Source organism: Gopherus evgoodei, unplaced genomic scaffold (genome assembly GCF_007399415.2).
Source record: "Gopherus evgoodei ecotype Sinaloan lineage unplaced genomic scaffold, rGopEvg1_v1.p scaffold_32_arrow_ctg1, whole genome shotgun sequence".
NCBI classification, from domain to species: domain Eukaryota; kingdom Metazoa; phylum Chordata; order Testudines; family Testudinidae; genus Gopherus; species Gopherus evgoodei.
The window spans coordinates 1,216,488-1,239,085 of NW_022059994.1; the positions used below are offsets into that span (position 1 = coordinate 1,216,488).

Here is a 22,598-nt window from a genome sequence, read left to right on the forward strand (position 1 = left end):
GCGTTCCTGCGAAGGGTCCGCTGATCCCGCGACTCTGGTGGACCTGCCGCAGGCGTGCCTGCGGATGCTCCACTAGAGCCGCGGGACCAGCGGACCCTCTGTAGGCACGCCTGCGGGAAGTCCACCGGAGCTGCCTGCCACCCTCCCGGCAAAATGCCGCCCCCCATAATCCTGGCGCCCTAGGCAACAGCCTAGGTCGCCTAAATGGAAGCGCCAGCCCTGCTCTAGCGACAGTCATCCTAGCCCCTAAGACCTGGAGAATTCCCATCTACCCAGCCTTCTGGCTCATCTTTATGCCCCTGGTGGACCCCTGTCTACCCAACCCTCTGCCGCCATACTTCTTCTCTGTGGCCCCTGGAAGCCCATCCCCCTACCTCTGTGCAGCACCAGAGATAGGAGGGGAAGGGGGGAAGAACCCCTGGAGCTGCAGGAGGAGCAGAGGGGCCCATAGGGGCAGATGTGGGGCTGTAGGGGCAGAACTGATGAGGGGATCAGGGCAGAAGTGATGTGGGGTTGGTGAAGAATTAACAGCCATGCTGGGGACAGGCAGATGTGGGGGTAGCAGGGACACAGAATAAATTAATTAGAGATTTGGGGAGAAACTGGAGGCTCCACAGCAGCAGGGAGCCTGGGAGAGGGAGACCCAGGGACTGGGGAGTGCGACCTACAGGCCCACAGGGAAGAGATGCGGCGGAGGGAAGGCTTTGGGAATGGGGAGATGTCACCTGGATGAAGAAGTGGCTGTGCGGAGGGGAGAGTCAGGCAGGGCCAGTGCAACCACTAGGTGAACTAGGCAGTGGCCTAGGGTGGTAAGTGGTTGGGGGTGCCCAGGGCTGTCCGTAGGCATAGACAGGGGGTAGGGCACCTGAAAATTTGGGGCCCACTGGGTCTTAGTGTCCACCCTACTGGTTTTCCTATCCTTGTTCTGACCCTTTCTGCAGGCTCTGAGTCTTCCTGGGAAGGGGATCTAGTAGTTAAAAGAGAAACAGTCTCCAGCCTGCCAGACCCATTAGCACAACACTGGAACTGTTAAAGAGCCATTCAAGGGGTAATGAAGACATATAAGGGCATTTGCCAACCCCTAGGTATCTACTGTCAGTTTCTGAATGTACTGACCAAAATAGTTGTGCATGACTGTAATATTTACTCAGAACATGTCAGTCTACAGGATCTAAGTGTAAAATTTGCTTTAAAAATATTTCATTAGTGAGTTGGTGAAGATTATAAAATCACATCTCTAAAAAATCCTTGCATAGATTTTTAGACGCACAATCATTTTAGCCTTAAATTCTTGGATCTTCAGACATATGGTTTTTTTAAATAAATCCTTCAAAAGACCACCTTTATCTAAGATACACATTTTAATTACTATAGTAAAAAACCCTTACTTTCAAAGTCATCCTGTCCTTTCTGTCCATCCATTTCTCCCTTCACCCCCCCTTCCCCTCTCACTGAAGGAAGCAACAGTCCTTTGTTTCCAGATAGTTGTACAAAGAGTTTCCCTTTCTTTACTTCCGACTATCTGATGAACTAGTTTTAAGCAAAATCAGTACCTTAGTAAGATATAAAATCCTTTGTTATGCCTAAAATCTTTGGAAACATTTTTCAAAGTTGGTGAAATTTCATAAACGTGTATTGTTATGGAGATCACACACAGTAAATTAGTGTTCCTTTTTTCTAAAAGCAATGAACATTGTTATGAACACACTAATCCTCTGACTGATTAATTTAAAATAATGTCTGTTTCAGTGAACTAAATATATAGTAATCTGGAATGAGCACATTTAAAATATAAAATCAGCTTAGAAATACTGATTAAGAAAATATAAAACAGAGAAGAGCTGCATCATGTATTCCATAATATTTAATGTTGTATTCAGCAAGACAGCTGATTCATACTTACTATGAAGTTTTTGCAAATAAACGTCTGAAAAACTTCAGGGCATATAAAAAAACCTGTGACTGACACTTTTTTATTCTCAAGTTTAATGCTTTTAATTAGGTACCTTCTGCATGTCCATTCTGCATGAGGGAGAGGGTACGGGGTGTGGGGAACAGTGACTTTCCGCCACCGTGAGGTAGGCCAGGCGTCTTGTTATTCTTTCTGCCTTGTCCCTACATCCCCGCTGGGCTGCCATCGGGCATAGGGGCACCAGTTTAATTATACCACATAGGACCCCATAAATCCTAAGGACAGCCCTGGGAGCACCAAAAAGAGATACCCTGGCTCGGCAGGGAGGAGCCGCCTTCCGGAGGCACCGGAGAGCCAGAGCGTCGGCTTGCAGGGGCAGCGAGCCCCAGCATTGAGTAGCCAGCGCTGCGCAGGGGGGACAGGAGCCCTGCAAAGGTGGCAGCGCTGCTAGTGGGAAGTAGCCATGTCCCCCTGCCCCTCCTGCCCAGGCTGCAGCCCAGCACCCCACCAGGGGCTCCTGCATGCTGCAGCAGATGCTTGTGGGCAGAGGCCCTCATGAGCCCCCCAGCTCCCCCTTCACTGTGCTTGGGCTCTGTGGCTCCTGGGCCCTGAGCTTGCTCTGGGAGGGGCAGCGGTGGCTCACACTCCCGGGAGCCGCAGAGCCTGAGTGTGGCGATGAGGGAGCTGGGGGGGGTTGCATGGGCGCCGGCACCCGCATGCATCTGGTGCAGGAGCCCCCAGAAGGCAGCTCCTCCCTGCTGAGCTGCTGCAGCGGCCCAAGTCTGGCAAAGCCAATGAGTGGACTCGGGGCGGGGGCTGTTGGGGTGGGGCGGGGAGGGCTCATGGGTGGAGCTGTGCACCCTCCAGGGGAGTTCAAGGGAGCGGGGAGGGGAGAACCTGATCTGGGGAGCAGCCCCTGAGCAGGCTGGCCCCTGGGGTTTATAAAGGCTACTTTGGATTTGCCCCTCAATGAACTGATGTTACAGTGGGGGGCAGGGCATAAGGTTGAAGTTTGGCCTAGGGCGCAAAATATCCTTGCATTGGCCCTGGCTGGCTTGGGGGGCAGGGGGAAACCACCCCCCAGCACTCCTCGGTGGCACGGCTGGGCCGTGTCTCTGCACTTCTCCCCACCGGTAAGTCAGGCCTGGCCCTGCTGCAGAGCTCAGGGGAATGGGGGTCTGGGGTAGAGCCAGAGCAGCAAGGAGCAGTGCAGCCGGCAGAGGAATGACGTCACTTCCCAGCCAGCTGGAGCTGATCAAAGCCGCAGCGCCCCCTCGCACAGCGGTGGGAAGAGGGTTACATGTTTAGCCGGCACCGGGTGAGTGTCCCAGACATTTTGGGCACTGCTTTTTGGTGCCCTCAAATCTTGGCGCCCTAGGCAGCTGCCTAGTTTGCCTAGTGGTTGCACCAGCCCCTGAAGCCAGCCCACCCCCCACAGAGGCCTGGGGCACCACACAACCACTCCTGTGGGGGGGCTACATAGGGCCCCATAATATCTAGGGACAGCCCTAGTACTCGCCATCCTGCCCACAGCCAACCCCTGCCACACCCCTTGCCCTGCCTCCAGCCAGACCCACACTCCTTGCCCTGCCCACAGCCAGCCTCTGCTGCACCCCCTGCCTTGCCTCCAGACAGCCCTTGCTGCAGCCCCTGCCCTGCCCTGCCCTGCCTTCAGCCAGCCCCCCACCCCCTGCCTCCAGCCAGCCTCTGCTACACCCCCAACTCAAAGCCAGCCAACCAGCCCCACACCCTCTGCCCTGCCCATCTCCAACCAGCCCCACACCCTCTGCCCTGCCCATCTCCAACCAGCTCTTCATCCCCTGCCCTGCCCTCCCGTACCCCCGCTGCCCAAAGCTAGCCCCACACCCCATCTCCAACCAGCTCCACATGCCCTGCCCTGGCCGAAGCCAGCCAGCCCCACACTCCTGTCTATAGCCAAACCCTGCTGCACCCCTCTGCCCAGGGCCAGCCAGCCCCACATTCCATCTCCAGCCAGACCCTGCCGCACCCCTGCCCGAAGCCAGCCCTGCACTCCTCTGTCTCCATCCAATCCCTGCCACACCCCTGTGCCCAAAGCCAGCCAGCCCCACACCCTCTCAGGTTATTCATTTATTTTCAATAAATATGCAGACTAAATAATGAAATTAATAAATTTTCAAGATGAATGTTTATTAATTCTAATGAACAATGCCACATTATGCAGTATTTATTTTTTAAAGTTTATAATAAGCGATGCTCCAGGGGCAGGGGTGGGGGGCACAAGGTAGAAGTTTCACCTAGGGTGCAAAATATTTCTTGCACTGGCCCTGGAGTCAGGTACAGGGCAGGTTTAACCAGAAGGGAGAGAAGAAATGAAATGAGGAAAAGTGAAAATAAAGTAAAACAAGAATAAAGAGAGATGCCTCAGGAAAGTGGGGGAAGCTGAAATGAGAGGAGTGAAAGCAAAACTATCCTGAGAAGGGAAATGCTCAGCGGACACCAAGAGGGAAGGAGATAAATTCAGCAGAGAAAACTAGGCATCTCAGTCAGAATGATCTGTGACATGGATTAGAGGAGAGTTAGGCCAGGGGTTCTCACAACAATTTTTTTGATGGCCTCAAAGTGCGGCTACCAAATCTTGTGGTGACTGCACTGAAACTTTTTCCTAAAATGCTTAAGTTACTTTAGGAAAAACAAAATAAATTTGTACACATTCATATCCAAAGCATGGTAATGTATTTATGTAGGTATTTTCTGAGGACTCAATAGTAAAGATCATGCTGTGAGAAGTGATATTTGTTAATATCACTTTTCCCAGTGAGTCCTCGCAAGTTAAGACCTGGATGGATGCGCGCAGAAGGTGAGGCAGCAAAGGCTGGGGTGATGGAGGTGGGGCTGCATAGTTAGAGGTGTAGGTTGGGGCTTAGGGTTGGAGGTTGGCACCCAAGGTTGGCGCTTGGGGTCCGTTCTTGCTTCTGCACAGTTGGGGCTAGGAATCTGTGTCCTGGGCTAGTGCCCGCTGGAGCCTAAGGTTGGTGCCCACTGCTGTGTTCCCGGTGCTGGGGATCAGCACCCAAGGCTGGTGATCAACGCCCATGGACAGCACCTGCCAGAACCCAGGATCAACATCTAGGAACCGTGCACTTTGTCACTGGTACTGGATATTTGCTGGCAGAAGAGTTTCTCTCACGTGTGTCTATGACAGGCTGCCTGCTTTTGAAGCACGATAGAAAAAGCAGCTGAAATTAGTGCAAATAATGAATTTCCCACTAATTCAGTGACTTGGGGGCTCTGCTGGCCACATGGTGCTGATCTTCCTGCTTTCCAGTTGGGAACTTGTATTTAAAGGGAACTAAAGTATATGAAATAGAGAAATACGTTTGCATTTCTTCCACCCATCAGCAATTGCTGTGGTAGGCACAGGGGTATTAATGGGAGGAGAGCTGCTCCAAGGGTCACTCTTTCTAAGATGAAGTCCAAACTGTGAATATATTTGACCCCTTCCCCCGCTGTAAGGGGTGAGGATTTATTTTCTTTCTGCTCAATATTTAAATAGCTAACACCCTGCATCTGGTTGCCAGGGAGCATCAGGGCCTGGGATAGCTAAATTACAGCTCAGTGGCCAGTTCACATTATACAGCTGCAACAAGGTAGCCAGTGTGATGCAATAGCAATAACATTGAACCTGTTTCTCAGCTGATGCAATGAGTGTGGGTCCATTGACTTCAGTAGATCGCAGCCAACTGATGAGTCCTGGAGATGTGGCCAGTTACAGAGCAGCCTGTGTAACTACCTGTGTCCCCAAGAGCATCTCCAGTCAGAGCTTCCTTCCCAACATGATCAGCTTCCCTTTTTGGTCCCAGGAGGCGGCTCTCCTAGGCCCCCAATCCCCCTCCTGCAGCTAAAATAGAAAAATTGCCAGAGAGCCTGGCAGATGGGAGTTCTCAGTTTATCCTGGACCTTGCATGGGTGCAGGAGCCCTGGTGCTGGCTGCCTCCTGCAGAGTGCCAGGACTTTGCTAGAAGTGGTGATTCTGGCAGCGGAACAGGAGTAGTAGCCAGGTCACGAACAGGCAACAGAGTGAGCTAGGGTCTAAAGGGAGCGGAGGCCAGGTGGGGAGGGGGCAGTTGCAGTCAGCAGATGCAATTCTCACCCTCTTCCCAATGCTCCTCCTCCATTTTGCCTCTTTTCATTTTCTTTGATGGAGTTTCCAGCTCAGTTTCTGCCCCAAACTTGTTTTTTTCTTTTTTCTGTGCATGGGGTGCAGAGACCTCTCCCCTCCAATGCTGCAGCTGTTCAGCGCATTCTGGAAATCATGACATTGGCACCAAGAGCTGCAAATGGCCCAGACTGAGGAATTCATCTCCCCAGACTCCTTCCCACTGCCCCTGGATGTCACTTCTGTTGGCTTAAAATAATGGAAGTGGGGAGGATGAAATGAATACAGGCATGAAGAAAAGCAGCAGAAACTCTCTGGGAAGGACAGCATAATAAAATAACTCTTGGATCTGTTCCCCCCAAGCTGGGGGTGAGGCTGATCCTCCTGGCAATGAGACCCCAGATAGAATATCACTTTGTTTATATAACAGAGGCTGATATTTCCCCTTCATACCAGGACCATCATATGATAACTCTGAATACAATCTTTGCTCTTTCACACTCACTACACCAGCTGCTGCACAAAGGGGGCCATTCACCTGCTGATTAAAGTCATTAGAGGTAAAATCACTGAGCACAGGTGGACCCGGACCCGGACACTCCGATAAGACAATTTGTAGCTTAGGATAAAAGTTGAAAGACTTCACTAAAAAGGCAACTTCTGGATTGACTTTAATTGCCAGGGAGCCTGTGCCACAAGTACTCCTGTTCTTATAACTACTGAGGAATTTCTAGCACTTTCAGGCAGTACAGTACCTAATGAGTTCTCCATCACCCTTGGGCCTGTGGTTAAGCAGAGTCTGTGCTCTGTTCAGGAGGAATTGTTCTGTATCAACCTGAGCACAGGACGAAGGATCCCCTGGGTGCTAGTTCCTGCGCTGCTCCTCTGAGTGAAACTCCCTTACAGCCTGGGGAGCCAGTGCAACCCCCATCCTAACTTAACCCTGAACCTGGAAGCTGCCTATGCCCCATGGAAGGGGAATCCAGCACCACCAAGTAATGCAGAGGGGCTGCATTCAGCCTTCTAATGCTGGGGTCCTATGTCCTGGTCTCAGGACGGGGGTGGATTTCACTTTCCTAACCACCCTGTGCTTTATCTGTAGAGAACCCAGTTGCTGGAGTGAAGTCAATTTCACTCTGGGTGGCTGACCAAGTCACTCAGGGATCAATCCAAAGCCCTTTGAAGTGATTAGGAATCTTTTCACGGATTTCAAAGGGGAACCAGATCAGTTCATTAACTATGCCGTTCCCATTGCCCATAATAACACCCTTCAAAGAAGATGGGTGAACAGTATGATGCTTCCAGGTTTAAGGCACTTCCCCACTACCTGCTTCTAGCATGAAATGGGCTGCAACACAGCTCCCCAAAATCCACAGCTTCTTGCAACCCAAGCCTGGTCATCTGGATCCTCACAAAGATTTTTTAAAAGAACCCCCAAAGCAAGAAAGAAAAACAAAATAAATGCAAACTACACTGACCTACAAAGTTTTCCTCCATACTTCTGCTACAGGATTTGAATCGTATCTGTGCATATCCTCCCTGAATGCCCCCCACTTCAGCTATGGGAATAATTGAAGTGTGTGGACCAGCTGCCACTTTGCCAGTGGATTAGACAAGTATTTGCTAGTCAGCAGTAGAACATTTGTCATCAGGACTTCCAGCTCTAGTATCGTCTATCAGTTAGTGACAGGAGAACCAAAACACACATATCTGATGCTTTCAGACTAAAGACAGTGAAACTGAGTAGCTAAGACCTAGGCCTTCCCTGTTGGAGACCATGATCCTACTCCCCATTTTGATTTCAGTGATTTTACACAACTTTTTTTTAAACTTATTTGTAAAACGGGCAGCAAAGACATACATGCAATGTTTGATTGCCTTCTAGGGCTGGGAACACACTGGCTTGGTCAGCAAAAAGGGCTGGGAAGTGCCTGCAAATACCAATAGCACTGGTGGAGCTTTATATTCACGGCCTCTTGGCTTCAGCTTGTTTCCCTTTACCCTTTACCAACCCACGTATTTTTAGTCTCGCTGACAGGGGCAGCGCTAGGCATGGGGGCTTGTGGGGGCCATGGCCACCCCAAAATTTGCCTTAGCGGCCTCCCCCATAGGCACCCCTCCAAACCTGCCACCCTCACTGCTCTGATGCTGCTGCCCTGGGGCTGATGCCTACAACCTGCCTAACCCCCAGACTGCGATGGAAAGAATCCAAGAGTCTTGCACCCACGTGACCCAGGGCTAGCGTAACAAAGGAAGGGGGTGAGTAACCTGGTCTGTCCTCCAATTACAGCCCCCTTTGCTCTTCGCATTGAGCCAATCATCGATCAGGGGCGAACGCACCTTTAAACATCCTACTCGGGCGGAAGCCCTCCCCCCACCCACCTGGGATGGCTGCAGTAAAATAAAGAGAAGGGGGGACATTCCCTTTCACACCAATCAGAGAGCAGGGAAGTGTGATAGGCAGGGAAGAGCGCCAATCAGACAGCGGAGAGAGGCTCGGCGTATTTCTTTGGACGAGCTGGTTACACGGAGTCTCCGGAATGGTTGGCCCAGGGATTCCCCGCCTCCTGCCAGGCCTGCTCCGGCCCGGGCTTTGGGGTGAGTCGCGGCCGCTGGCTCCTGGCGAGATCCCCGAGCCCCGGCGGCTGGTGCTGGGAGCCCGGAGCCCTGGCTGCAGCCGGGAGAGGGGAATCTCCAGCAGGGCCCTTCCCGCTGCTCCCCAGGAGCCTCTCCCAGGGCAGAGCCCCCAGCCCGGCCCGGCCCCTGCCGCGGGGGGCCCCGCTCGGAGGGAAGGTGAGAGAGACCCGCCCCCCCCCCCGCGCGTGTCACCCCCGGGCTGCAGGGGGAGGTTTGGCCCCAGGCTGCTCCCAGCGGAGCTGGCTGCGAGTCGCTGTGTTGTGCATCTAGGGAAGATGGCCCCCGAGTCCCATTGTGTGCAGGGCGGGGGGAGACACGTGGGGGGGGGTAAGGGGGGAACAGGGAGGCCGGGGCAGGATGTGGGCAGGGGGCGGTGGTTGCACTGAAGGGAGGATGGGGCGATTCAGGGGGTGTGGGGGGGATTATGGGGCTGAGCAGAACGAGGCTGGAATGGAGGGAAGATGTGAGGGGGGGTCACTGCGAGGGAAAGGGGGGATGTGGGGAAGCTGGAGGGAGACAGAGCAAGAGGAGGCTGGCGGGGGGGGGGGTGGACACAAGGCAACTCCCCTGCCCCATGGGGTAGGAGAGGGTGACGGGCTGCTCCGCCCAGCAGCCAGTGGGTTTCCCCCGCGTCCCCCCACCCCAGTGATCAAACAAGCCGAGGGGCTGGTGGGCAGGAGACTTCCTAGAAGGGCTGAAAATGTACAAGGTAAATGTCCACAGCAACCCCCTTCCCTCCCCCCCCACCACTCCACACACTTTCTGCTTCTAGTTTAAAGACAATTTCATTATTGTGGGGGCGTGGAGGGTGTCTGACTCCTGAGTTGACAGGAGTGAACAGGAGCTGGTCTGATTTCTGCACAGGATAGAGTATCAAACCAGAATCACTGTGAGCTGCAAGGGGTGTAATTGGGGTTTGGTTCAGTGGCAGTCAGTGTGTTCAGTTCCTGGTTCAATACACCCCAAAATTGTTTGGTTACTAGGCAGTGCCCCAGAAGGGGGGCCTGGTATCTTGCTTCAGTGGGGAACTGAATTTGGGGCCAGGGTAGCTAGCTTGACCAGATGTCCCGATTTTATAGGGACAGTCTGATTTTTGGGTCTCTTTCTTATATAGGCTCCTATTACCCTCCCACCTCCATCCTGATTTTTCACACTTGCTGTCTGGTCACCCTAGGCCTGGGGCCTGTGTCAGCTGGGGCAATTGGAGGAAGGATCTGCACTAGGGGTGAGAGAAGTCCTGTCTAAGAGGGACAAGAGTTGAACAGCCTTTCTCTTTGGGCCTGAAAAGTTATTGTTAACTTCTGGGACCAAGGAGTCCCCACTTCTCTCATCTTCCTTCCTGCTCCTATTGGCTGCCCCGTTGTCTTTTTCTACTGAGGCATGCCATTCTGATAGCAACCACATGCCAGTGTGTTGTTTTGTTTTTATAATGAAAGGAAGATCAGAGTAGCTTTTATTTCATTTTTATCAATTATTGAGCTGAAAAATTGCTGAAACTTTATTTTAACTGGCAACCGCCCCCCTCCACCCCCCTAGTTCTATTCAAATTAACTGAGTAAGAGGAAAAAATAGGGTTTAAGTCTGGTTCCAGTTCAGTTAAAAATATCAGTTCAAACTGGTTCTGTTCTGGTGTGAGTCCAGGTGGGCAAATGACATTTGCAGCTGCTGAACGGTCCATGGGGGTTGCCAGGACAATCCCAACCCAGGGAGGCTCAGTCATGAGGGGGTGGAGTGGGGGGAAAGCTGGTTATTGCTTAGGGCTTGTCTACACTGGCACTTTACAGCGCTTCAACTTTCTCGCTCATGGGTGTGAAAAAACACCACCCCGAGCGCTGAAGTTTTAGCGCTGTAACATGCCAGTACAGACAGTGCACCAGTGCTGGGAGCTACGCCCCTTGTGGATAGTCTATTTGGCGACTAACCAAGCCATGTTAAAGCGCTGCCGCAGCAGCTCTTTAACGTTGCCAGTAAAGATGTGCCCTAAGGCAGAGGAAGCTGGTGTCTATATCTTCGGCTGTGTCTACACTGCCACTTTCAGCGCTAAAACTTTTCATTCAGGGGTGTGAAAAAACACACCCCTGAGCGACAAAAGTTTTAGCGCTGCAAAGCGCCAGTATAGACAGTGCTTTATCCCAGCAATAAAGCTCCCACCACTCTTTAGGGGTGTGTTTTATTTAATCGCCGGGATAGCTCTTCCTTGGTAATAAAGCAAGTCTATACTACCCCCATCACAGCGCTGCTGCGCTGTAACGTGGGTAGTGTGGACATACTCCTTCTCTGCTCATGATATTAGAGCCCTAGAGTTAGTTGAGCTTCCTGGATCAGATGCTTCCAGGGATTTCCCTACACTCCCTTCTGCTGCCCCCAACTCTCCCATCACCCACTTTAGTGGTCAAACCAACCAAGATGACGAACATACCAAGAATATACCAACATGTCACCTGAAGGTTCAAGTGGCGTTTCAACATCCAAACAGCCTGAAGCACAAATACAGCTGCTTACTGAAGAAACAGTGTCTCCACAACCTAAATCCCCATGTTTGTCGGTCACTGTCAGAGCCAGTTTTAGAAGTACTTGATGAGGCTGTTAAGAATGCTGGAGACACAACATGGTTCATGCAAACAAACATGGCTGCCACTCCATACTTCCTGTTTAAGCAAGAGATAACATACACTACAAGCTGGAGGCCAGTGTTAAGTGCGTTGTCACTTGTTAACCCTGAAATTGGACGCTGGTTCCAAACAAGACTGGCAGATGCTTGTTATCTTTCTGCTAGAAACTCAGCGGACTGGTTGAAGCATGCAGGGCAACAGCGAAAGACTCTCAGCATTTGGAAAAAGTGAAGAACTCTTTCATCACCTTAAAACATTTGCATGCATGGCTGATGAATGCACCCATGCAAATCGGCATTGTCATTGTTTACATTATCATGTTAGTGGTAGTCCAGTAGATATATTTCTAGATCTTCAGGTTATAGAAGACTCATTGGCTGCATCTGTGACAACCCACATCTTAGAAGAGTTACATGCTTGTCAGTTGGACCTCAAACTGATGCCTGCTTGTGCATTTGATGGAGCTGCAAACTTCCCTGGAAGACATGGTGGAGTACGAGCTTTGCTCAGAGAAAAGTGTATCCCTAAGCTTTCCTATACACACTGCAGAGGCCATCTTATCTTCAGTACCCAGAAAGATAATGGAGCAAATAATTAAGGAATCAATTAGAAAACAACTAGGAGATAATAAATAAGTAACATGGATTTTTCAAGAGCAAAGCATGTCAAACCAACCTAATAGCTTTCTTTGACAGGATAACAAGCCCTGTGGATAGGGGGAAAGTGGTAGTTGGTATATCTTGACTTTAGTAAGGCTTTTGATTTTACCTTCTCATAAACAAACTAGGGAAATACAACTTAGATGGAACTTCTATAAGGTGGGTGAATAATGGTTGGATAATTGTTCCCAGAGAGCAGTCATCAGTGATTCACAGGCAAGCTGGAAAGGGCATATCGAGCAGGATTCCACAGGAATTGCTCCTGGGTCTGGTTTTGTTCGAACATCATCAGTGATACAGATAAGGGCATAGAGAGTGCACTTGTAAAGTTTGCAGACGGTACTAAGCTGGTCGCAGTTGCAAGTGCTTTGGAGGATAGGATTAAAATTCCAAATGATCTGGAAAATCTGGAGAAATGGTCTGAAGTAAATAGGATGAAATTCAATAAGGATCAATGCAAAGTACTCCATTTGGGATGGAATAATCAACTGCACACATACAAAATGGGAAATGACTGCCGAAGAAGGAGTACTGTGGAAAGTGATCTGGGGGTCATAGGGGATCACAAGCTAAATATGAGACAACAGTGTAACACTGTTGCAAAAAAAGCAAATATTCTGGGATGTATTAGCACAAGTGTTGTAAGCAAGACAGAAGAAATTCTTCTTGATTTTGTACTGATATGGCCTCAGGAAGAATGTGGACATATTGGAGAAAGTCCAGAGAGAGGCAAAAAAGTGACTAAAGGTCTAGAAAACATGACCTGTGAAGGAAGATTGAAAAACCTGGGTTTGTTTAGTCTGGAAAAGAGAAGACCGAGAGGGGATATAAAAGTTTTCAAGTACATAAAAGCTGTTACAAGGAGGAGGGAGAAAAAATGTTGTTCTTAACCTCTGAGGATAATATAAAAAACAATGGGCTGAAATTGCAGCAAGGGAAGTTTTAGGTTGCACATCAGGAAAAACTTCCTAACTGCTGGAGTAGTTAAGCACTGGAATAAATTGCCTAGAGAGGTTGTGGAATCACCTTCACTGGAGGTTTTAAAGAGGAGGTTAGACAAACAACTGTCAGGGATAGTCTAGATAATACTCTAGTCCTGCCTTGAATTCACGGGACTGGACTAGATGATCTCTCGAGGTCCCTTCCAGACCAGTGATTCTACAATCTACTCAACTAGCACTAGTATGAGCTGCAGAATCTTCAAAAGACGTTTTAAAAGCCATAAATTTAATGTCTTTTTTTGGACTCTTTTCAACACGAGTCCAAAAAGACTGAACATCTTGAAAAAACTAGAAGATGCTCCGTGACTGAAGTTCAAATTAGTCCAGCCTGGGAAATCCCACTGGTTTTCTCATGAGTGATCCTTGGCTGTTGTCTTAAAATTACTGCAACCATTATTACTGGCTTTGGAAAGTATCTACCACAATGGAATGGATCTAAGTAGCGAGGCGGGTGGATTACTTTTGCTACTACGTTCAGAGAAGACAATCACCATTCTCTCTCTTGTAAGTCTACTGTTAAAACCACTTGGGTCATTAAACAATGCCATCCAGGCATCTGCTACAACAGTAGTAGATCTTTGTCCAGCAATAGAAGCTATACTTGGATCAATCAGAGAGAGATCCATTGAAAATGTACTGAAAGAAGCAAAGACTTCAGTCCAGAAGTTGACTAATGAAGACACTTACGTTGAATCCTTAAGTGAAGAGAAGTGTTTAAGCCAGCTGAAGAAGTACCCGTACTTGATTCTTACAGATCTACAACAGAGACTTCTGGATTCCACTCAGCGTTTTACAGATGCCTACCTTATAAAACACTGACAGTGGAGAGGAGTGAGGCACTACCAGAAATGGGTCTGAGATGCGATCAGGACAGAATAGAGAATTTGAACACAGAATGGAATGTCATATGATGGATGAATGAATGAAGATTTCACTCCTTTTTTTATCATCACTAGTGGCTTGACTGATCTGTGTGTTATGTTTTCTGGGATGAAAGAAGTAGGAATGAATCTCTTGCTGCTCCCAGTCACAACAGCTACAGTTGAGCATTCCTTTTAATCATAGAATAGAATTTTATGTTCTGAAAGAAGTTGCCTTCTGCCGGATCATATGAATGAACTAATGAGCATATCACTTGAAGGCCTGGAAGTTCTGTCCACACAAGAAGCCACCAAAGATGAACACACTGCATTCAAGAAGTTAATTAACAGACTTGTGCAGAACTATAGCAAGAAACAAAGGAGGATGTAGATGTCGTGCTTCGTAGAAAGCTTGAGTCGCCAATTTTAATTTGTTTGATTTTTACAACATGAGTTAAATCTAATAAAATGAAAAAAATGTTTCATGATCAGTCCACCTTTGCCCTCACGGTCTCACCCCTTGGCCCTCATCCTTCCTGTAAATTTGAACACCCCCCCCCCCCATTTCAATTCCTGGGGAAAATACTAGAAGCTGCTGCCTCTTTCCTTGTGATCTGGGAGCTTAGACTGAGCAGCTTCTTCCTCCCCACCCCCCAGCAGGGGTCTGTGTCAGGGAGCGACTGTCATTATAGCTCCCTCTGTGCCCAGCCCAGGTGGAGACTTTCCGCAGCTCCTGGAACTAGCCCCCTGGGGCAGTCCTGGACTCTGCCAACATCGGCTCCTGAGCCAGAGCCTGCAGGTGAAGAGAAAGGGCTGGGGCTGGGCAGGAAAGTGACTCTCTGCTGGTGAGTTTGTACTGGAGGGAAAGGGGCTCCCTATATGTCTGTGGCTCCCAGAGCTGCTACCCTCAGACCCATGCCTACTCTCACATAGGAGAGCCAACGCCCATGGGAATGGGACAGTCCCCAGTTCTCCCAGGCAGAGGGGGAGGGAAGGAGACAGGAAGGGGAGGGGTGAGACTGAAAGGGACAGCAGGAGCAAGAAGTGGGGAGGGAGGTTCCCAGCCCTGCCTGGATCCATTCCCTGCACCCCCCTGGGCAGACTGACTCTCCTGGGGACAAGGGGAGGAGCTGACAGAGGAGAAGCCAGGTTTTGCCCCAGCCAAGTCCCCATGATGCTGGGAGTGCGCTGCTGCCTTTGGGGCCAATGTCAGGGGGAACTTCCCAAAGTGGCTCCTTTGATTCTGCTCTTTTCTAGCTTTTGTCTTAGTGACTCTGTCCATGGGGGGTTGGTTAAAAGTCTCCTGGTGGGTTCAGTGCTGGTGGGAGGGGCTGGGTCTGTGTTGTAATAAAGTGACAGAGGGTTTTTTAAGGTAAGTATTTTTCCAGCATGGCAGAATCCGGAGCATCTGTCTTCAGGGAAAGAGTCTTGGGGGAATCAGGGTGTGAAATGGACTCAAGCCTCTTCTGAAACCTTCCCCATTGCCCCGACAGGCTGAGGAATCAGGTCCACGTTTCACTTCTGATCATCCCATCCTCCTAGGAAACAGGGAAGGGAAGTGGCTGTGGTGGAGCCAGCTCAGGTAGGGGATTTTCAGGGAGCTGCAGAGGGGTTTTTGTGGAGGGGGAGGGGCAGAAATACACAGGGGGAGGCAGGGAGGGGACACGATGTGATAAAGTGCTGGGACATGTTCAACCTGGCCTGATTTTCAGAACAGGCCCATTGGCAGGGAGTGAACATTCCCCCATTTCTGAAAGAGGAAACACTATGGTTACTATATTTCAAGTTCCCAGACAGGAGGGTGGGGGGGGAGTTCTGTTTTTACTGTACAGTTTCTTTCCACTTTGAATATCTAACATTTATAAATAACAAGCGTAATGGCCTCAAACATAAATGTAAATCAAATTTAAACGTACCTGCTTGTATGCAGTCAATCCTTTCCTACTGCGTATCTTCCTGGTGTGCCCATGCATGTCTCTGTGGAGCGTATCTTCTCAGCAGTGGTTGCTTGCTCAAGTAGCCATGAATGTCTTTGCCAGATGTGTGCCTGAAGTTGAGCTGTACAAGCAGGATCCCTTTCAGCAACTCAGTAGTCAATGTCAAGCCACCTTTATTTCTGGGCTAGTGCTGATGGCAGCACTGCTTTCAGGGCTGGCTGCCCAGCCACCAGCTGCTGCTGTCTGCTAGCTCTGAAGGCAGCGCCACTGCTGGCATCAGCACAGAAGTAAGGATGAGAAAACCAGTGAACATGCATGCCGCTGTTAGCGTACGCCAGGAATAGCAGTTCATCCAGATTCAGTGCTGGAAAAAGGATGAGCAAGGAAAAATCATGGATATTTGTTCATATTTCAAAAATCTGCCCGGTTGGAGATTAGACGGCCAAAAAAGAGGTCATGTCTGGGAAAACCCAGGCCTATGGTAACCCTAGTAAACACCGCCATGGACAGAGCTGGGAGAACTGACTAGATTCTCAGTGCTGAAGCCTGAACCCACTAGTTAGAGGCTACCATGAAATATGAAGGTCTTGGGATTCCTGTCCTTGTCCCCTGCTTGGGACAGGATTAGTTGGCAGGCACTGAGTGGGGAAACTGATGTTGTTTCAGTGTTCTGTGACCTTCAAGGAGATGGCTCTATATTTCAGTAAGGGGCAGAGAGCTCTGCTGAAGTCCGGTCAGAGAGCCCTTTACAGGGACATCATGCAGGAGAATTATGAAACTGTGACCTTGCTGGGTAAGGGATTCCTGTATCCTCGCTACTAGAAGCGGTGGGGTCTGCATTTCTGAATCTGGTCAGGTTCTTCCCTGCTTAGTTGGATTTGGGGAGAATGGGTCGCATAGTCCAAAGCTCCAGTGTGAGAGATACTTTCATCTTCATATCCCCTTGAAGGGAACAGAGGAGTCATACCTAATGGACAGGCTAATTCATTTCCATCTCCCCAGCTTTCAAGGGGCCAGATTTCAGTAAGGCATTCGACACGGTTCCGCACAGGGAGCTGTTAGTTAAATTGGAAAAGATGGGAGTGAATATGAAAGTTGTAAGGTGGATAAGGAACTGGTTAAAGGGGAGACTCCAGAGGGTCGTATTGAAAGGTGAACTGTCGGGCTGGAAGGAGGTCACCAGTGGAGTCCCTCAAGGATCGGTTTTGGGACCGATCTTATTTAACCTTTTTATTACTGACCTTGGCACAAAGAGCGGGAATGTGCTAATAAAGTTTGCGGATGACACGAAGCTGGGGGGTATTGCTAACACGGAGAAGGATAGGGATACTATTCAGGAAGATCTGAACCACCTTGTAAACTGGAGTAATAGAAATAGGATGAAATACAACAGTGAAAAGTGCAAGGTCATGCATTTAGGAATTAATAATAAGAATTTTGGATATACGTTGGGGGCGCATCAGTTGGAAGCGACGGAGGAGGAGAAGGACCTTGGGGTACTGGTTGATAGCAGGATGACTATGAGTCGCCAATGTGATACGGCTGTTAAAAAAGCAAATGCGATTTTGGGATGCATCAGGCGGGGTATTTCCTGCAAGGATAAGGAGGTGTTAGTACCGTTATATAAGGCGTTGGTGAGACCCCATCTGGAATACTGTGTGCAGTTCTGGTGTCCCATGTTCAAGAAGGATGAATTCAGACTGGAACAGGTTCAGAGACGGGCTACAAGGATGATCCAAGGAATGGAAAAACTGCCTTATGAAAGGAGACTCAAAGAGCTTGGCTTGTTTAGCCTGGCCAAAAGAAGGCTGAGGGGGGATATGCTCGCTCTATATAAATATATCAAGGGGGTTAACGTTAGGGAGGGAGAGGAATTATTTAAGTTTAGTGCTAATGTAGGCACGAGGACGAATGGGTATAAACTGGATATTAGGAAGTTTTAGACTTGAAATTAGATGAAGGTTTCTGACCATTAGGGGAGTGAAGTTCTGGAATAGCCTTCCGAGGGAAGTAGTAGGGGCAAAAGACTTTCCTGGCTTTAAGACAAAGCTTGATAAGTATATGGAGGGGATGTTATGATAGGATCGTTAATTTGGGCAATTGATCTTGAATTACCACCAGACAGGTCTGCTCAATGGTCTGCGGGGAGATGTTGGATGCGATGGGTACTGAGTTGCTGCAGAGAATTCCTTCTTGGGTGCTAGCTGGTGACTCTTGCCCACATGCTCAGGGTTTAGCTGATCGCCATATTTGGGGTCGGGAAGGAATTTTCCTCCAGGGCGGATTGGCAGGTGCCCTGGAGATTTTTCGCCTTCCCCTGCAGCGTGGGGCACGGGTCACTTGCTGGTGGTTTCTCTGCAGCTTGAGGTCTTCAAACCATTTTTGAGGATTTCAATAACTCGGTCCTGGGATAGGGGTTGTTATAAAATTGGATGGGTGGGGTTCTGTGGCCTGCCTTGTGCAGGAGGTCAGACTAGATGATCAGATTGGTCCCTTCTGACCTATGAGTCTATGAGAAGCAGGATATTGTCCTGCCTGTGTTATTTCTCCTTCACACACCGTTCACCTGCCAACTTGGGACTAGCTCCATCCATGGGAAGGACTTTTGATGCTGCAGGCTTGGAAATAGGCAGGAGTTTAACATCTGAGGGGTGTGTGTGTGTGTGTGTGTGTGTGTGTGTGTGTGTCAGTGTCAGCAAGTCCCCCAGAGGTGCACCTAGCCTGAGAACTCCTAGTGAGGGTGTGACAACACCCCCTGCCCCCAGATATCTGCTGCTCCCAAGGGGTCAGAGTTACCACAGTCCCATGTAGGGTCAGGTTAAACTCAGGGAGTCTTCCTTGTGACAGATACTCTACCAAGACTCCATGTGCCCTGATCTTGCCTGATTTTATCTCCTGCACAGGATTCCCTATTACCAAACCTGACCTGATCACCAGATTGGAACGAGGGGAAGAACCGTGGAATCTTCAGGCCTCCAAGGAAAGGGAGATCCTGAGAGGCACCCACACAGGTGAGGAGTCCATGAAACGGACAGAGAAACCATCTGATGAGTGAAGGAAAAAGCCTCGAGTCCCAGAAATGTGCTGTGACCAAGAGCCCTCAGTTCTGCCCCGTCCCACCCAGGTCAGGGCTGCAGTCAGCAGGTTTCGTGGCATCAAGGCAAATATCAGTCATGGCTTCCCACCCATCCCGTTAGCTGTCAGGAGTTTCCTCCCTGACTTTACTTCTCTATGAGTGTTTGGATGGGATGTGGAGGTAGAACCCAGTTTCTGAGGCTTTGTGTATGCTACAGAGTTAGGTCGACATAAGCTGCCTCACTACAGAGATGTCTACAATAGTGTTCTTCCCACTGCTTTAACTCACCCGCTACCCCAACCTAATAAATCCACCTCACCAAGAGGCATAGCACTTAGGGTAACGTAGTGTCAGTGTAAACACTGCATTACTTATGTCAACTTCAGTGGCCTCCAGGTGTCCCACAATGCCCCACAGTGACTTCTCCGGTCACCATTTTGAACTCCGCTGCTCGGCAGCCAGATACATACCCCTCCCCTTTTAAAGCCTGGGAATTTTTGAAATTGCTCTTCCTGTTTGCTCAGCGTGGAGAGCTCACCTAGCAACTTCCCAGCTCAGCATGCCGGCTCCACGAGGCAGACGGGCTCCTGCCTGGAGTACGCCAGAGGTGGTGGATCTCCTGGGCCTGTGGGGACAGGGAGACGTGCAGGCACAGCTCCGGAACAGCCGTCGAAACTTCGACGTCTACAGCCAGATTGCTCGGGGCATGGAGGAGAAGGGCTACGACAGGGACCCACAGCAGTGCCGCGTGAAAATCAAGGAGCTGCGGCAGGCGTACCAGAAGGCAAAGGAGGCAAATAGTCGCTCCGGTGCGGAGCCGCAGACGTGCCGCTTCTACAAGGAGCTGCACGCCATCCTCGACGGCGACTCCACCTCCACCGTCAAGCATCCTGTGGATACTTTGGGGGACCTGGAGTCACAGGCCACCGGGGTGAACCCTGAGATCGAGGTGATGATCAAGGAAGAGGAGGACGAGGAAGAGGAGGAGTATGGGGGACAGGCGACAGGGGGATCTGGTGGCGTGGCGAGCCAGGACTTCTTTTTGACTCCTGAGCAGTCTAGCCAGTCCCAGCAGTCCAGCCCCGGTGAGCCTGATGCAGGGGAGGGAACCTCTGGTAAGTACTTCAGCTTGCTTCAATACTGCAGAGACACATCTGCTCAGGTACAGCTTTTTGTAATAGGCTAGAAGAGGAAGTGAAATAACCTGTACAGGTACAGTTGCTATCTGCTTCTCATTCCCCTGTTCAGCTAGGCAGAGGGGGCCCTACAGCATAGTTTGTTTGTTCATTCACACCAGGATGTTCTGTGAATCCTCCATAGAGATCTCTAGGAAACTTTCCTGGGAGGTACTCTGCAATCCTCTGCCAAAGGTTTCTTGGGAGGGCTGCTTTGTTTCTTCCCATATGGTAGGACACTTTGCCACACCACTCAGCATTTACTTCATCAGGCACCATTGCAGTGTGCAGGCTAGCAGCATACAGACCCGATCTGCAGCCAGGAGCTGTTCCCTCAGGAGTGAGAGATCAGCTACAGTCACCACCGCTTGTGGAAATGGGGCTAGTCTGCAGTACGATAGCCCTGTCCGCTTGTACTGATGTCCCAGTGCTACCCCCTCCTTATTGTCCCAACTCCCACCCCTCCCCTGGCCATATTTGCCATGGGTGGGGCTGCCTCTGTGCTCTGAGTCCCAAGGGGAAGTGAGCATGTTGTGCATGTAACTTGTTTTGATCAAGGGGAGTAAATGCACTGGCAGTGGTACCTCTGTCCATTGTTTCTTTAGCAGCTGCAAATGCGGCCTTGAGGGCCTCTCCGTCCACGCCAGAGGAACGGCTGGGCCAGGTGAGGAGGAGAAAGAAGAGGACAAGGGAAGACATGTTTCAGGAGGTCCTGCGAGCCTCCCGCGCTTCGGAGCGCGAGCAGAGGGCTTGGAGGATAATGATAAATGACAAAATGCAGAGGGATAGCGAGGACAGGAGAAACGGGCAGCAAGAGATGATCACATTGCTCCGGGAGCAGACAGACATGCTGCGGTCTCTGATCGAACTTCAGGCCGAACACATCCGTGCTCGCCTCCCCCTGCAGCCCATAGAGAACTGCATTCCGGGACCTCCCTATACTGGCCTCCACATATCTTCTGGGCCCGCAGCAGTACCCCAGGCACTCCACCCCACGGAAGATTACACACAGTGACAGTTGCACGTACACCCAGCTGTGAGAGCCTCTTGGGTGTGTATGCTTGTGAATTCCCGCTTCCTTCCCCTTCAAAGATACTTTCCCCTGTATGTATGAAGTTTTTACTTTAGCATTACCTAGGTATGTTTGCATAGGTGTGGAATAAACATGTAAATTCAGTTTTCATAAGTATCTTTATTAGTCTCCAGCCAGAAGTGCTTGAACAGGGTGGGGCCATTGATTTAGCAAATAGCTATAGGTGTATAAACGCCTATTATTAAGGGTCAAAGTTGGACTGTGGATAGATTTCTTGTTCCACCCATTTAACTCAAAGGGGGGAACATATCAGAATCCAAGGGCAGAAATTGTTACTAGGATACTGGTTTAAAAAGTAGCGACTCCTGTGTACCAGTCCACAGGATGGTCAAATGATGTGAAAACATCTAGGGACTCGGGCCGACGAACATGACGGGCCCTTTTACACAGCTTTGACTGTGTACAATGAGCCCTTACAGTGGGCATAAACATCAGTTCCTCGCAAATCAAGACCCCTTTATGCCGACTGAGTTGCGTAACAAAGGACTTTGTTTAAATGAGTCTCGGGCTCCATATTTTTAAAAAAATAAACTTGTTGTTTTTTACAGAAGAGCTCAGAAATGAATTCATTTATCTCTTGTTTTTGCATTTACAAACCTCTAAAGGAGAGAAAGCCTTTAAAAAAACAACAATAAAAAAAACCTGTACCAAAAATATAATTTGGGCTCAGGTTCTTCAGTCCCCGAATGGAGCCTGGAGCAAATATCTGTGCCTAAGAGGTAAGATCCTAATGGCTGAGATGTATAAAATAGAACTGGTACAGAGCCTTTAACCGTAGCAGCACTGTTCTGCAATGGAGCTGAAACAATACATATTTCCATAAACTCACCCTTTCAAAATACGCAAAGTGAGATGTATAAAAATAGTTATTGCACTAGTTTTAATTATGAATTTAATTGTTACAGAGGTTGGAACTCTTGCAGCCTAACATGTTGTATATAAAAACATACTAAAAACTTTCAAGCTGTTTGTAGCTTATTTTAGTATCAGAGTTTGAAAGAAAACATTGCTTAGTACCCATGAGCTCTCCATCTTAACTTTATGATTCGTCTTTCCGCTAAGAGATACACCCCCCCACACGTATTAAGAAAAAAAATCAGGAATAATTACTGTGAAATACCTGTTAAAACTGTGCTGTTGCTACTGAAAATGTCATTTTATACAGCAATACAAATTTAAAATAAAATACGGGTGAATAATTATAGTACTCACCATCAGTGGCAGGTCCTCTGCTGGACTAGGGACCTGGAGTGAGTACAGTCAATGCAAGAAAGTCCTGATTGCCCCCTACCCAGCTCCTCTCTCCTAAACCTCCTAATCACCCTCCCACCCAGCTCCCCGGCCCCTTGATCACCCCTCATCTCCCTTTCCCTGATCCTCCCTCAATCACCCCGACCCAGGTCCCTTCCCCTAGCCCCCCTGCCCAGCCTAGAGAGGCTCCTGCCTCCCAGTCAGTAACTTTGTATACCAGCATCTGCTTGTTCACCCTTATGGCCCA

General features: G+C 49.6%; 2 protein-coding genes across 3 annotated transcripts in view; both read left to right on the plus strand.

Moving 5' to 3' along the window:
• Nucleotides 1-22,598, plus strand: part of LOC115640848 (zinc finger protein RFP-like) — a 1,004,025-nt gene that overhangs the window by 116,657 nt on the left and 864,770 nt on the right. The window lies entirely within an intron of this gene.
• LOC115640817 lies at nt 8,802-21,647 on the plus strand. Of its 2 annotated transcripts, XM_030543837.1 has the most exons (5): nt 8,802-8,843; nt 15,313-15,401; nt 18,660-18,803; nt 19,357-19,947; nt 20,613-21,647. In XM_030543837.1, the coding sequence occupies exons 3-5, from the start codon at nt 18,779-18,781 to the stop codon at nt 21,020-21,022; spliced, it is 1,026 nt and encodes a 341-aa protein (XP_030399697.1). In that variant the 5' UTR covers nt 8,802-8,843; nt 15,313-15,401; nt 18,660-18,778; the 3' UTR covers nt 21,023-21,647. The 2 variants fall into 2 exon arrangements, with proteins under 2 accessions (XP_030399697.1, XP_030399696.1); XM_030543836.1 differs by lacking the exons at nt 8,802-8,843; nt 15,313-15,401 and adding an exon at nt 16,230-16,549 and having other exon boundaries at nt 18,660-18,767.